Source organism: Monodelphis domestica, chromosome 4 (genome assembly GCF_027887165.1).
Source record: "Monodelphis domestica isolate mMonDom1 chromosome 4, mMonDom1.pri, whole genome shotgun sequence".
NCBI lineage: Eukaryota > Metazoa > Chordata > Mammalia > Didelphimorphia > Didelphidae > Monodelphis > Monodelphis domestica.
Window position 1 is genome coordinate 275,250,357 of NC_077230.1, and position 16,070 is coordinate 275,266,426.

Consider the following 16,070-nt stretch of genomic DNA (forward strand, 5'->3'; position numbering starts at 1 on the left):
GGACTTGAAATAGTTTTGGAGGGTACTCATAATTAGAGGGAAGGAAGATGAGGATTCAGTCAGAGGCTTGAGAATGAGGAAGTGGAGAAAAACTAGGAAAGGGGTGTGTCATGGAAACCACCAGAGGAAGAAGTAAGAAACTGCCTAGCTACATAGTCAAAGATGATGAGGGCCAAAGGAAACCATTAGATTTAACAGCTAAGAGATGAGAGAGCAGATTCAGTTGTACTGTAATTAGAAGCCATAGTGAAAAAATTGAGACTTAGAAAATAAAGGCATAATTAAAGTAGTTTTTCAAGGAATGTGGCAATGGAAAGATAAGGTACCTAGACATGTCTATAGACAATGGAGAAGATTATGTCCACTAGGGGAAGATTGAAAGTTGGTGTTTGTTTGGGAGTGGAGCTTGGGGGCAAGGGGAAGAAGAACAATTAAATATGCTAAATTTCAGAAGAGACAGAAAGTATTACCCTTAGCAAGAAGAGAAGAATCACCTCTTCCTCAAACACTGGCACAAAGGAGAGCACAGTGGGTAGAAATGAATGGTAAAGCACTTCCTTATAGGGGGCCTCAATTTTTCTTTAAAATCAAAGCCAGATAATCTTAGACTTGATTGTTGTGTCAGTTGGTTTTGTGTAACTGTTTTTCATTCTTACAAGGGAGAATTCTGTTTGGGGAAGTGAATATAGAATAAAATAGATTTTTTTAAAGAGGCATTGTCATTTGCATGACAGTGGGTTTGTTGTGGCTTTGGGAGTTTAAGGAGAGATGAGACAGCTACTACAACATGACAACAAACATGATAGAGATTCAAACAAAAAAGAACACATTTCCAAATAGTTATGAAGATCCAGCTGAAATTAGCTAATGTGAATTTGTAATGGATCCTTCTTAGTTCAGCACTGTTACATAATTTCTGTCATCATTTATCAACAAAAAAGCAGGAAATGAAAATTTGGATGGTGAGGAAGCAGAGAAGCATGGATTGAGGTAGTGAAGATTAATTGTAGAGAGCTTGATGAGGGAATGGTGTCAGAATTATTCTAACACTAGCTTCATCTCAGATCTTGCATAAATCACTTAAACCCATTGCTTAATAATGCACACAAAGATGTCTTAAGGTCTAGAAGAAAAGAATACTGGAGCCATAGGACCTAGAGTTGGAAGGGACTTCCAAAATTATCTAGTGTAACTTCTTTATTTTACATATGAAGAAACTTAGGCCCAGAGGTGGAATGACTTGCCCCAAGTCTTTATACAGTAAATGGCAGTACTGTGTTCTAGGTTCTCTGACTCCAAATATAATTTTTTTTTAGTACTCTACATGCCACTGACCAGGAGTAACTTATTATTATTGCCTTGATGCAAGTTTTTTCTTCTACCCAAATTATGAAGCCTTTCCACCATAGCCCTCATATCTCCAGTTAAAAGGAACTCACTTGCCTACTGCTTCAGTGCCAGTCCTCCCATTCCATTTCTAAATTGCATTTCTTTAATTGTTAGGAAGTTTTTTTTCTTATACTGAGCTAAAATTCCTCTAAATTCCATATATTGATCTCAAGTCTGCCCTCTGGTCCCAATCTAATCTTTTTTCTACAAAACAGTCTTTCAAATAGTTGAAGTCATCTTATCTTCTTTAACCTTTTCTTGGCCAGATTAAACATGCACAGTTTCCTCAACTGATTTTTATATGACATTTTGTGTACCCATCCATTCTCCTCAGACCCCAACATCCTTGTAACTCTCTTCTGGACATGTCCTATTTTTCTATATATCTGCTAAGATGTGGCACCCAGAATTAGACTTACTGTGTCTATTGTGACGCAGGAAGGACCAACTAGGCTACTGTAATATAATCATTTCCCTGACTAGCTCACATATTAAGAGTGAGGTGGTAGCTCTTTTGCCTGTCACATGTTGCTAATTCCTCTTGAGTTTGTGGCAGGTTAGAATCACTAGTTTTTCACATCAGCTGTTTACTATACATATTTCCTTTATCTTTTACTTATACAGTTGATTTTTTAAAAACTTAAATTAGCATTTTAGATAAAACTATAAGTAGTTCCTGTGTTCCTTGTGAGAAATTTTCAGTATTCCTGAAAACAAAACTATGAAAGATCAGATTTTTTTTTTATAGTCAGTATAGATAAGTACATATTTGGAGTTACCTTCAAAAAATTATTTGTCCTTAGAGCTCAACTAAAGTTCATAGGTTTGTTTTTTTTGTTTTTTAGATCTTTAGATCTTTTAGGTTACCCAAGAGACCATCTGGTTCAGAGATGTCAAATATACAGGTCAAATATGATCTTCAATACTCCTGAAAGTAGCCTAAATGAAATTAAAATGTTCTGTTTTTAACATATTGATATATTAATTAAAAAAAAACATGTAAACATGATATTCTGTCAGTCTGTGGCCCACAGGGGTCCATATGTATCCTTATGAATCCTTATTCCTATTTCAGTTTGATACCACTATTCTGATCTGACTATATTATTTTACAGATTGGTAAACTGAGACCCAATGGGGTGAAATGACTTGACCAACTTAGCCTCAAAAACAATCTTTTACACAATTATGACCTTGGGACAAATACTGGGCTTTATTATCCCTGCTGAGTTCTATTTATATTGTACAGGTCCTGGAATGGGCTCAGGAAAAGAGAAAGCTGAGTGTATTACACATCCACGGAGTCTATACCAATCCTAGTGGAATCGTACTTCATCCAGCTGGCTATCAGAATGTATTACGTAATACTGAAGTCATGGTGAGTGCTCAGGGTCCTGCTTGGTATGTTAGTAACTGTTTTCTGAGAAACCTCTTAGCATGAGTCACAGATCTTCAAAAAAGATGTTATTTCCTCTGACAGTAGGAAAATATTGTAAAGTCAAGCATTCCTTCTCTGTTCCTCACAGTTGGTGGGTGTCAGCATTGTCCTGGGAAACTTGAAGCTTCTCCTGCAATACCAAACTGTAGGGATTTCCCTGCTTCATTTTGGAGACATTTAAGATCCATGTAGAATATTTTGTACTTGGTTGCCATCTGCTGGTTATATAAATAATGCCATCTATCTATACAAAATGTATTACTGAATACTTTCATTAGTCATTGACTTAAGGAATTTTTGGTTAATGATGGATTCATATGGACCCATCAATACCTATATCATATTGATATATAATATCAATACAATCAGTATCCCTTTTGGAAATTATCAGAAAACTTTCCCCCAACATTTAGGAAATGACTTACCAGAATTAGGGAGTGCAGTCCTAGGTATAGAAAAGAATTTTCTCCACAAAAAAAGCTGACCTTTTCTAAGATATAGCCTATAACCTTGATCCCATTAGCCAGTTCTGGACTCATGATCAACTCTATTCTCTAAATAACTCAAGTCATGGACAATAGATTTATAAGAAATAACATTGTATCTTCTCTAGCTTAGTGACTAGAATGAATTCTTTCTAGGATTGGAAAGATTTAGAATAATAATAATACTTTTATTTTTCTTGTATCTTCTTTCTTAAAGTCAGATTTCCTAAAAGGTAGAAAGTATTTGTATACTTTTCCTTGACACAGACTTTAATTCTATTACTGGTTCCACCATAATTTGCAGGGAATGACACCTTAGAATCACTTACCCTTTTCCATATTTCATTTCTTTTTTGTATATGTGAATGAGGGTTATTTTTTTTCATTTATTAGCTTATACAGATATGGAAGAGGGAATATATTTTATTTTAACCAATGAGGAGCAAATAAGTGTAGTGGCAGTATCATTGTATTCTTTAACTGTTAGATCAGAATTCAGAAGTATGAATGGGGATTTTCTAAATCAAAAAATTTGAAGTGGAATGCAGACTTTGAAAAAGACAAACTACCTAATTAATTCCATTTCATGTAGTCTTCTTGTTGTCCTTTGCATATCTAAATGTTTCTGTTTGATGAGTTCACTAAAAATTTAAGAATAAAAGAATGTTACAGAACTATGTGGCAAATATAATTAGTTGAAGTTTTTCCTTTGCATTCTACAGATGTACTATAAACAGGTAAGGATTCTCTTATACAGACTACTATTATTCACGCTTACCTTCTCTAGGACCAGTAGAAAAGATATAGTCATTCAGTCAACAAAACATTGCCAGCGCATTGGGCTAGGTCCTTGGGATATACAAAAATAAAAATGAGAAAGTCACTGTACTGAAGGAGCATATATTCTCATAGGGAGATAATGTGTACACATATAAAGATATCCAAAATACATGGGAGTTAATTTTAATAGAGACAGTAACAACTGGGAGGATCAAGAAAGTCCTTATTTAGGAAGTTGTATTTGAATTGGACTTTGAAGGAAACCAGAGATTCTAAGAGATGAGGATTAATAGGGAGGGTATTCCAAGTACAAGGAGATAGGAGATGAAAAGTTATCTAAAAGAACAGCAAAAATGCCAATTTAGTTGAATTAAAGAGTACATGAAAGGGAGTAATGTTTATGGTCACTGCCTTCTGAGAATATTTGGTACTTGGTACTATGGCCATTGCTTTCTGTTCCAAATTAGCTAAGTATCTGAACATTCCCTTGGCTTCAGATAATAAGAATGTATTGTTGTGTGTTTTCTCTGCCTTATCAGTACTTGTAAATGCCTACTTAACATTAAATAGTACTTTCTTTTTAACTCTGTAACCACAGAATTGTAGAATCTCAAAATTGGAAGGAATCTCAGAAGCTTTCTAGTCCATTCTTGCCTGGAAAAAAAGAGGCCCTCTGCAACATCCTTACCAAGTGCTCATCCAAATTTTGTTTGAAGACCTTTAGTGAGGAGAATACCTCAGCTTCCTCAGTATTAGGAAGTTTTTTCTTAGTAGCAAGCTTAAATTCACCCTTTTGCAACTTTTACACATTGCTTCTGTAGTTCTACCTCGAATTAGGCAGAACAAGTCTAATTCTTCTTCCAAATGGTAGCCCTTCAAGTATTTAAAAACAGCTTATCCTAACTCATATCTTCTCTAGACTACCTGCAGTCCATTCAGCTGATCCTCATATTGCATTGTCTTGATGTCCTTATTATCGTGGTTGTCCTCCTCTGGACACTTTTCAGCTTGTCAATATTCTTCTTATAATATAACACCTAAAACTGAACATAAGACATGAGATATAATCTGAGGCAGAAGAAAACTGGGTTTTCAACTCCCTTAACCAGGTTACCACACCTCTCGATGTAGCTTCATCTGTCCCATCTTTGTGTCACTTACAACAGTCTTTTTATGCCTCTACTGAAGTTAGTGATAAAAATGTCAAACTATAACCTAATCCCAGCTCCCTAAGAACACTCCACTAGAGACTTTCCTTGTTGATGTTGAACTCATTAATGATTATTTCTGCAACTAGCCAGCCAGGGAGCGCCGAGTCTGATGAACTTGTCCAGTCCAAATTTCTCCATCTTATCCATAAAAACAGCCTGAGAAACCTTGTTAGTGTTTTGCTAAAATCTAACTAAATCGTGAAGCATCTTCTTGATCTATGATCTACCAATCTAACAACAGAGTGTAAAAAAAGGAAATTAGATTAGTCTGGCATAGATTATCCTTGATGAACTCATGTTGGTTCTTTGTGAACATTGTTTCTTTTGTTAGATACTTACTTACCATCCCTTCAATAATGTTTTAAAATTTTGCTAGGAAGATTTTCAAACCTATTGATTTGTAGTTTGCATACTCTTTTCTTCCTGCTTTTGGAAATGAGGACATTTGTCCTTTGCAGTGCCCCTGCCATACCTCACCTGTTCTCTGCCATCTATCAGAGATCATCGACAAAGGCTACATGATTCTAATGATTGCAACCCATGAAGTTAGGAGGACTTAGCTTTGAATCCTGCCTCAAATGTTTTCCAGCTTTGTGACCAGGTACCTCAGCCAATATTAAATAAAGTAATATTTATGAAGCACTTTGTACTTCTCAAAGTGCAACATAGTTATTTTTAAAATTCACTGACATTGCCTTAGTGCCTGTTCTTTTAGTACCTGAGCTCATTTGCTTTGGGGACCTGGAACTTTTCATGATTTAGGATTATCCTATGTATCCAAATTACCAATCATATCCTTCCATACAACTTAAAAAAAAAAAACAACCTTATTTGCTGTCCTTAGTTGTCCTTATTAACCATAGCTCATTCTTCACTTTAGCATTCTTGAAAGCTATTCTTTTGAGACTATGCTGTAATTTTCTAATTGCCCTCCATTATCTTTTCTTAGTTCCATTTTCACAACATATCTTTTAAAAAACATAAATTATTTGATGGATTCCCATTAATCTCTTTATACAACTTCATCTTTCTTTCTCATCAAAATTATTTTATTTTGCCTTCAAAATTTCTTATTAGAGAGATTTTCATATTTTCTGAGCCAACTTCTCCCTATAGAATTTTAGTTTATAAATCTATCCTGTCTCTGAAGCCTCAGAATATATTCTTTTGAAATCCAGGGTGCACCTTGGACTATGTCTATTTCTCTTCTGTCACAAATGTTGGGCAAATAGTCACTTCATTCTAAGATTCCCCTTTTGTCACATTCATACCAACAACCATTCTTTTTTGTAGTTTTTCATAGGTGAGAGTCATATACAAAATAGAATTGGATCTTGTATTTGAAAGCTCACATTTTTGAGGCAAATCAAAATACAGCTCCTTTGCTTTGAGCAAAAAGGGCTTCGAAAGGTATCTAGACAATTAAAGTGCTTATCACTACTATAACATGATAGTCATCTCTTTCCTAAACTACTTCTCTGTTTCTTCTTTCTGTCCAGGTGGTTTGGTGTATAGTCTGATATTGGCCTAAATGCTCTCAGCCATGTTCTGTTCCTTCTGATTCCTGGATTTTCCTCACATGAAATTTTTCTTGATTTAAAGTGCTACCTGGTCTCATTCCCTTTTATCTATCCTGTTTATTTTGAATAATACATATCCTAGAGCCACAACCTAGACCTAGTTCTTATTCTACCAAATTAGGTCAAATTTGTCATGTTGGATTTATCCTTTAGTTCCCCCTGCTGGTTGCCTCTATTTTATGTATCTATATATAGTACTTCTACCAGTTCTATTACTGACTCCTTTCTTAGATTTTTGATAATGTGAAATTTTAGTTACATCTACTATTGCTTATCTTCTTACTTATAGCTTCCCCCTGTGGAATCCAGCTTGCTGAATATACATAACTCATTTTCTTATTTTCTTTTCCAGTTTATAGCCATTTTGATTGGATTTGCCAGCCTCACAGCAAATACAATCTTACCAGTACTTTTTAGGTGTGTTATATCTTTGTCCAAGAATATAACATTTGAAAAATACAAATCTTGTTCTCAAACACCATCTTCTTAACCAGCTCTTCACTTTCAAAAACCACCAACATATTATCTTCTTTATGGATTTATTACATGAAGACCTCTGTTTTCATAGGCCTAGGAAATAAAAGATATCTGTGCAATGGCAAATGTTAAACAAACCCTGATGGAATAGTCTATAAGAGGTGGTCACTTAGAGACTTATACTATCAAAAACAAAAAACTTTGCTCTGAATAAGCAGGAGATAAGAATCTTTCACAGAAAACCAAACTCTTAACTTTGTGAGATTTTAAGCATTCTGATCAGTCTGAACACATGGTTCATAGGTTGTCTTTAGCATGAGATGAGTTTTACCAGCTGTATACTCACTGATATCTGTCTTCCTCCTAGAGAGAGATTCAGAAACTCTATGAAAACAAATCATTCCTTTTCTTGGGTTGTGGCTGGACTGTAGATGATACCACCTTCCAGGCCCTATTCCTGGAGGCTGTCAAGCACAAATCTGACCTGGAACATTTTATGCTGGTTCGGAGGGGAGATGTAGATGAATTCAAGAAGCTCCGGGAAAACATGTTGGACAAAGGGATCAAGGTGATCTCCTATGGAGATGAATATGCTGACCTTCCTGAATATTTCAAGCGCTTGACCTCTGAGATCTCAACCCGGGACAAAACAGGTAAGAAGCATTGGAGGCTGAGAACTTGGGTAATGAACCTGGATGGGGTTCTGCTACTTTTTGATCAGTATTATTGCAGAGACCAGAGACTTAGTGATGCTTTGAAATGGAATAAAGGAAAAAAAGAAGTACTGTTCCATAGAGATCTGACTCATTTGAGAGGTTTGAGAAATGCAAAAGGACCTTGATTTACACAATAAACGTGCCTCTAAAAAACTGTACATAAATTGAGTTCTTATAAATGAAATCATTTTAGATTTACTTGTATAATTGGCAAAACATTTTAGTAGAAAATTTTTATGACTAATCACCTTGTGATTGAGTTGTTAGAAATGTCAGAGATGATGTATTTCAACTTGTACCTGAGTAGAAACCCATCTATACAATCTCCACAAATAGTTATCTAGTCTCTGCTTGGGAACTTTCCATTGATAGAGTATTCACTAACACTGTTTCCCAAGGTATAATCTATTCTTCTTTTAGATAGCTTAAATTATTAAGAAGTTTTTCTGTACAGAGCCAAAATATGTCTCTCTGATGTCCACACATTGACTGCTTCTATTTCTACACATAAAGACTACCAGAGCAAGGCTTTCCATCTTAATCCCTCTTCCGAATAACAAAATTTCTTATACTTGAATGCAGTATCAAGGCCTCCTGAGTCTTTTCCTCTCCAGGCTTAACAGTTCTGGTTACTTTATTTATTTGTTTAAAATTTTTTAATTTAATTTTTAAATTTTTTTTCCTTGGTTCCATGATTCTTGTTGTCTCCCCTCTTCCTTCCCCCTTCCCGGAGTTGACAAGCAATTTCACTCGTTTATACATATATTATCACTCAATTCCTGTTACCATATTTTTCATTTTTATAATAAAGTAATCTTTTAAAAACCACAACCCCAGATCATATGCCCATATAAATAAGTGATCAATCATGTTTTCTTCTGGATTTCTACTCCCACAGTTCTTTCTCTAGATATGAACAGCATTCTTTCTCATAAGTCCCTCAGAATGGTCCTAGATCATTGCAGTGCTTTTAGTAGCAAAATCAATTACATTTGATCATCCCACAATGTTCTCCTAGTTCTGCTTATTTCATTCTACATCAGTTCACATAGGTCTTTCCAGTTCTTTTAGAAATCCATCAATTCATTTGTCCTTATAGCACAATGCTATTCCATCATCATCATATGCCACAATTTGTTCAGCCATTCCCCAATCAAGGGACATCCCCTCCTTTTCCAATTTTTTTGCCCCTGGTTACTTTATTTTTTGCCTCTTTTCAATGTTTATTTTCCTCATTTAAAAAAATTTTGGAAGATATTTTATTTTAGCAATTGCATATAATAACTATTTTCTACATAAGTTTTCTGAAATCATGTGATCCAAATTGTCTCCTTCCCTTCCTTCCCTCCCCTCTCCCAGATCTGGTAAGCAATTTGATCCCAGTTACTTTAATTGATTGTCCTACCCGAAATATACATATTGCAGCTGATCAAAAGCCATCCTAAAATATGACACAGAAGACATCTAGGCAACATACAAACAAAAGACATCAATTTAAAAATATTTTTAAGCAATTAGAGGCAAAATTTTAAGACTTTTTTTTATGTGATTCGAAATTGAAGCCACTGTTTCTCATGTGTGATCTGACAAGGGCAAAGTATACTCATTCTCTTTCATTTGTATCATAACTCTATAGAACAAGAAATTTTTTAGCATATGTTTTGTAACTAACCACTAAAGTCACTCATGGATTCACTGATAAAACAATCCTTACCAGCCAGGAGCTTAGTCTATTGGAATACATATACACAGATAAGAAAATTCTAGGTAATCTAAGGGAAGAGGGTGCAAGTACTTGAGAGGATTATGCAGGGCATCATGAAGATTACTCCTTTGGATGGGACAGTTTGGTCAGAATGTAGAGTTCTTGGATGAAGAGAAGTTCCTGGAGGAAGAAGTCACTAGGCATAGGCAAAGAGGGAGAGTATTCTAGGCATGAGGAAAACTAGTGAAAAGGCATGGAGTCAGGATAAAGGAATGTCAGGTGCCAGGTTAGTATTACTGAGTCTAGAGTATGTGGAGAAGAATAAAGTATACGAAGACTGGAAAGACAGGAAGTCCTCTGGTTGTGAGGTTTTAAATGTCAAACAGTGAGGCCAAGCAGAAAAGGAAGGCTTCATGTAGGAAGCGACTTTTGAATTGATCTCAGAAGGAATCTAAGGATTCTAAAAACAGGAAGAAGTGCATTCCAAGTTTGGGAACAACCTATACAAAAGTTAGGAAATAGAACATTATATATGAGAAAAACCAAGCCAGCTATGTTAACTATCCAATATCATGCCATCTACATACTTGATAAAGCTTTTATCTATACCTTCTACAAGTCTTGAACAGCACCAAGGACAGAGATCCATAGTATTCTTCTAGAAATCTCCCTCTAGGTTGACATGGATTCATCTATTATCAATCTTTGAATCTGTTCAGATAATTCAAATTCTATCTACCCTAGATCTCCAATGATAATTCAGATCCTTCTCAAATCCCTTGATAAAATCCTGTTTTACATTAAGTATTCTCTTAATCTAACACACTAATAGCACTTTCAAAAAAGGGAGTGACAACCTGACTTTTTGACTCATTTAATTCAGTAAATATTTAAGCACAGCCTCTGTGCTAAGCTCCAGGGATACAAATAAGAAACAGTCCATGCACTCAGGGAATCTAGAAGCTAATGCAGGGGGGACTACAAAACACAAAAGGAATCTGGAAAGGGGGAAGCAACATTGGGGGTACCAAGCATGGGGACTTCTTGTTCCATGGAGCTATGTCATAAAGTTTCCAGATTTGTAGCCTATATAGTACTCTACCAAATACTTCAGCTTTGTGAGGTAGAGAAGCAAGGTTGAGGAATGGATTAGTACTGATCTTCAGATTAGCAGAACTTGGATTCAGGTCTGTTACAAGGGAATCACTTTAAAAGACTGATATATATTAATTTAAGATCGCCAAGGAATCAGCTATGTATTTCCTAAATGAAAAACTCAAGTCAGCCGTCAGCCTTTTTTGGAGTTTAATTACAATAGGAGTAAGAAAGGAATTAGAGATAGAGAGAGAGAAAAAGGGAGAGAAGGGAATAGGGCTTAAATACCCCTTCTGTTTAGGCTGGGCCAAAAGGCCCAAGCCCTTAGATAGCTGGGGCAAAGAAAAGAGATCAGTCCCTATTACTCACGTGTCCAAAATGGAGAAACAGTCTCAGAGGCCCCCACCTTCAGCTTCCTTCAGAGCAAGCCTTCTCAGAGCCCACAGGAACCACACCGACCAACTCTCCCCCTCCCCTGGAGTCTCCAGACCCCCTATCTTTAAGGAAACCATCCAAGTTCCTCCCCTCAGTTCTCCCATCTACCAATCACTGTTCATCAATTTCCCTGTGCCAATGGAGGCTCTAGCTTAACCCAGGACCGCCCAGAGGTTTCTGGCTTTTGCACATGTCTGTTGAAGGTCATATTTTCAAATGATTAAATCTTTACTCCTTTGCTACAGCCCTTTCTAAATCCTGTTAACCTGAGTAGGGTAGAGATTGGAATAATTAAATTTTGATCTAGGCTGCAGCCCTTACTCAATCCTATTAGGACTGAATAGGGTGGAGATTTATTCCAAGTATCTCCATTGTATCAATTCTAAAATCAATCATGACTCAAAGAAATTCCTGTTCTATGCTTAAGCATAGGTCAAAGTCCTTTCCATTGTTCAGCAAAAGGTTTCTGTCCTAAAGTAATCTTAAGAAGGGAAGAGAAGGAACCTCCCATGCCAATGGGGTTCCCATTCCAATAGACTATCAGTAAGAAATTTTCCAAGTATGAAATATCCCAATGGTGAAATTTCCAACATTTATAAGTCTAAGGAATTTTGAGGTTTACAGGTCCCACCTCTTGACAGTTTGTGACCAAAAGTGAATCATTCAGCATCTCTGTGACTGTTTTCTTATTAGCAAAATGGGAATAATATTTGAATTATTCCCATACATCATATGTTTATTGTGAAACAAAGACTTTATAAACTTTAAGGCCCTGTGCTAATATGAGTTATACCTCCCAGCAATTTAGGCAACTCTCTAACACTAAGTTGTGGAGAAGGTTCAGTCTAGATTGGTAAAAGTACCCCACCAGGAGCTTCCTATATTGGCAGATTCATCAGTCCTTGTCTTACTGTGATATCATTTCGGGTCTGATATACTTGGGCCACATCCTCTTGTGCAGAAGACAGTTACTTTATATAGCTCTGATTTTAGAATGCTTTAGGATTTTTCTAGTAGTTTTAAAATTTCCAGAATATTAATTTATCCTCATCTTGAATATCCATGCTAGAAAACTTTGTAGGACTGCAGAATAACATGCTAAAACCCGAAAATATTTTTGTTCTGAGAATGGGATGTGTAGACTTTTAGTGACTTTTTTTAGCATAGTAGTACAAGCCTAGGGTACCATAGCCTGATTAAAAAATAACTTGCCAATTTTTATCAATAATATGGAAATGAGTCCTGATCAATGACAGTTGTAAAACCTAGTGGAATTGCAAGTAGGCTGCAGGAGGGGGGTGGGGTGAGAGGAGGGAAAGAACATGAATCTTGTGACCATAGAAAAATATTCTAAATTAATTAATTAAATAAAAATTTTCCCCCTCAAAATAATAACTTGCCATTTAAGTAGACTATACTAGACAGGCAAATTGAGTGGAAGATTGTTCCAGTTTGTGAAATCAGAATTATAATTTCAGTCTCACTCATCTCTGGGTAGCTCTGCTGAGAAGTAATATTGTAGAATAGAAGAAATAGAATATTGGACTGAGTTTAATAGAGATAAATGTAAAGTCTTATGCTTGGTTTTGAAAAATCAACCTCATGAGTTCAAGATGGAAAAGGTGTGACTAAATAAAAGTTTATCTGGCAAATGAATCAGTCATGTGATATGACATCCAAGAAAACTAATGCAATCTTAGACTACATTATAATAGGGACATGACATCCACTGTACTTTATATTAGCCATACCACACCTAAAGTATTGTGTTCAGTTCTGGACCCCCCCCCCCCATTTTATAAAGGACGTTGTCAGTGAATGTCTAGGAGGGCAGCCAGGTTATTGAATAGCCTTGAGTTTATGCAATATGAGGATTAATTGAAGGAACTGAGGATATTTAGCATAGAGAAGAGAAAACTCAGGAAGGATATGGAAACTGCCTTTCAGGTATCTGCATAACTGCCACATGGAAGAAGAAATGCTTATTCTGCTTGATCCCAGAGGAACAATAAGTGGACCTTGCAGAAGCAAAATTAGGCTTGAAAGGAGGGAGGTAAATTCCTTACTATTGGAACTATCCAAAAGTTGAATGGACTGCCTTGGGGGATGATGGGTTTCTCTTCTTTAGAGGTCTTTAATCAACTAAATGACTGCTTATCAATTAATTGTAAATGGTATCCATTTTCAGAAATGAGTTGGACTTATGGCCTCCAAGTTCCATCCTAACTCCAAGATTTTGTGATTTGTATCTAGTAGTGTTTCATACAAAATAGGGACTTAGCAAATTGCTTAAAGGAAACCCAATTGGGGCTCCCCCAATAGGGGCCTTGTATGCTTGAGACATTTGGGGCAAGACAGCATAGGAATTCTATACTTAAACTCCATCATTTTCCAAAGTTAGTGTATATTTTTACTGGTTTAAAACATATATATATATATGAGAGAGAGATGTATATGTGTATATATATATATATATTTTTTAATATACACACTTTTCTGAGGTTTCAACACAGAAATAGGTTTAATATAAGAAAAATAGCTAATAGTAAAATTTTAAGAACTCAGTTGCTGAGTCCCATTTTATAATATCACTTAATCCATTGTGCTTCATAATGTCCCTTGGTAAATTCCATTCCAACCCCAGGCTGAATTTGCTTGCTTGAGTTTTGTAAGCCTGCCCATAGAAGCCGATGGGAGAACATGAACTTTTCTGTTACAGTGACATTTCTCATTTGCATATTTGTCCTATATTCCAAATAAGTCTTGTAGCTTGCTCAAAAATGAGTTAGTTTTGGCCTTTACCCAAACACCCAACTTTCCTTGAAAGGTAAGCCTCAAGATTAGCTATGGGAGTAGCCACTCACTTTTGCCTACCCTCCTGAGGTGAGCGCTCTGAATCTTTTGCTACTGTCTCTCTTTGGTACCTATTTGTGATTCCATTACAGTTGAGAGATTCCTAACCTTTTTTGAGTCATAGACTTCTCTGACAAGCTGTTGAAATTCTTTATTAGAATAATTTTTTAAAATTTGTAATCAAAGGAAATACTAAGCTTCAGTAAGTAAGAATAAATATGTAAGGGGTCAGGTAAGGTGGCTTAATGGATTGAGAGCCAGGCCAAGAGAGGGGAGGTTCTGGGTTCAAATTTGGCCTTGGGTATCTCCTTGCTGTGTAACCCTAGACAAGTCACTTAACCCCCATTGCCTAGCCCTGAACACTCATGCCTTGGAACCAATACATAGTATTGATTTTAAGATGGAAAGTAAGGGTTTTAAAAAATAATTATGTAATTTTTTCATAGACCCCTTAAAGCTTATCAAGGACCCCCTGCAAAGGGACCCTAGGTAGGAACCCAAAGATATTTTATTCTAGGTATCCAGTATTGATTTTGAAACTCCTTAGGTGTGCTCACCACTTCCTCTCAGCCATTTAATATTAATTTAATATTAATCTACAGGGATACATGACTGTTATTCTAAAATTTTAGCTATGAACTCTACAACTATTAACCAGATTCCTTTGTTTGACAGGGTTGGCAAAAGAAGGTCAGCTAAATGGCGCATCTGCAGCACATAGTGAAATAAGAGGTACAAATTACTTTCTGTTCTACATTAACTTTGAAGTTAGCAGACAAATTTATTCTTAAGTACTATGTGCTTCCACCAATAAGGGATTATCTTTTGAGGGCTTAGGAAATACTGTGAAACAGGGACTCCATGCATTGTAGGATCTGACTGCTAAATCTAAGATCTGAATGCAAGTTGTAGATAGCTCAAAAACTAATCATTATATCTTCACATTAAAATGTAACAATTCCTATTATATGATCCCAAAAGTTAGCTAAAGTCCTAATTTTTTGTAGCTATAGACATTGGTACACCTATCTTTTCAGAAGTGACATTAGTGTCCTTTGCCTTTTTTTCTCTCCTCACACAGGGTGTTAGTACATGAGGGGCTAAAAAAGCCATCATGATTAGAGCAAAAGCCACAGCTCTCAGGCCTCATCACAGGCAGTGTTTAACAAGCAACTTTACAAGAACCCAACAGCTCCCAGAAAATACCAAAACGCAGAAGAAATCGAAGGTTCAGGGGAGAAACTGAAAAGGGGCCTACCTTGTTCCTTTTGTGTTTGGTTCTTGCTGGGCTTAGTTATTCTGCTGTCTATCCCACTTCAAGAACACCTGAGTGACCACTGGGCCCTTCATGGGTTGGACATGCTTGTGTCCACTGAACAGATCAATGTGATACCTCTCCTGGTTATGGTAGCATCTCTGCATGAAGGACTTCGGGGTCTAGATGCCATGGAGCTGCCATGGTCCCTGCTGCAGTTTTGTACTCTGTACTTTGGTTTTTCAATTAAGCTTAATGGCTTTTTTAAAACATGACTTGAAGCTCTAGTTTTCTAGACCTTTTACAATGTACAGTATTTTGCATATCTGAGCTGCAATAAAAACCTGTTCATTTACTTTCTCAGATCCTAGCTTTAATTATAAGGTCACCTCAGACACTCAATGGAACAACTTATCCCAGTTCAAGTAATCAGTAAGGAAACTAGGATTTGCACTGGTCCTGGTTTCTTTCAGAAAGGGGCTTATAAAATTTAGAAATCATAGATCTCCAGTATCTCCCTGGATGCAAGAGGGTTATTATGGGAATTTGCCCTTAAAATATAGGTTTGGGGATTCTTTTTCCACGTATACCAATTGAGAAGATAGAAACATCCCTTTCCAAGGTTAAAGTTATTACTACCTCACTCACTAC

The 16,070-nt window shown here is 36.2% G+C and overlaps 1 protein-coding gene across 3 annotated transcripts in view; it reads left to right on the forward strand.

The window, feature by feature from the left end:
* FAM118B (family with sequence similarity 118 member B) overlaps positions 1-15,774 on the forward strand; it is an 83,370-nt gene extending 67,596 nt beyond the window's left edge. For 2 of the 3 annotated variants that reach the window (XM_056794580.1, XM_056794581.1), the window contains exons 6-8: positions 2,639-2,767; positions 7,728-8,013; positions 14,840-15,205. In XM_056794580.1, the coding sequence (XP_056650558.1) occupies positions 2,639-2,767; positions 7,728-8,013; positions 14,840-14,955 (531 nt within the window). In that variant the 3' untranslated portion in view covers positions 14,956-15,205. Of the gene's footprint in view, positions 1-2,638; positions 2,768-7,727; positions 8,014-14,839; positions 15,206-15,245 lie in introns of those variants that run through there. The other variant, XM_007495092.3, reaches the window with a different exon arrangement.
* The last annotated feature ends 296 nt before the right edge of the window (positions 15,775-16,070 follow it).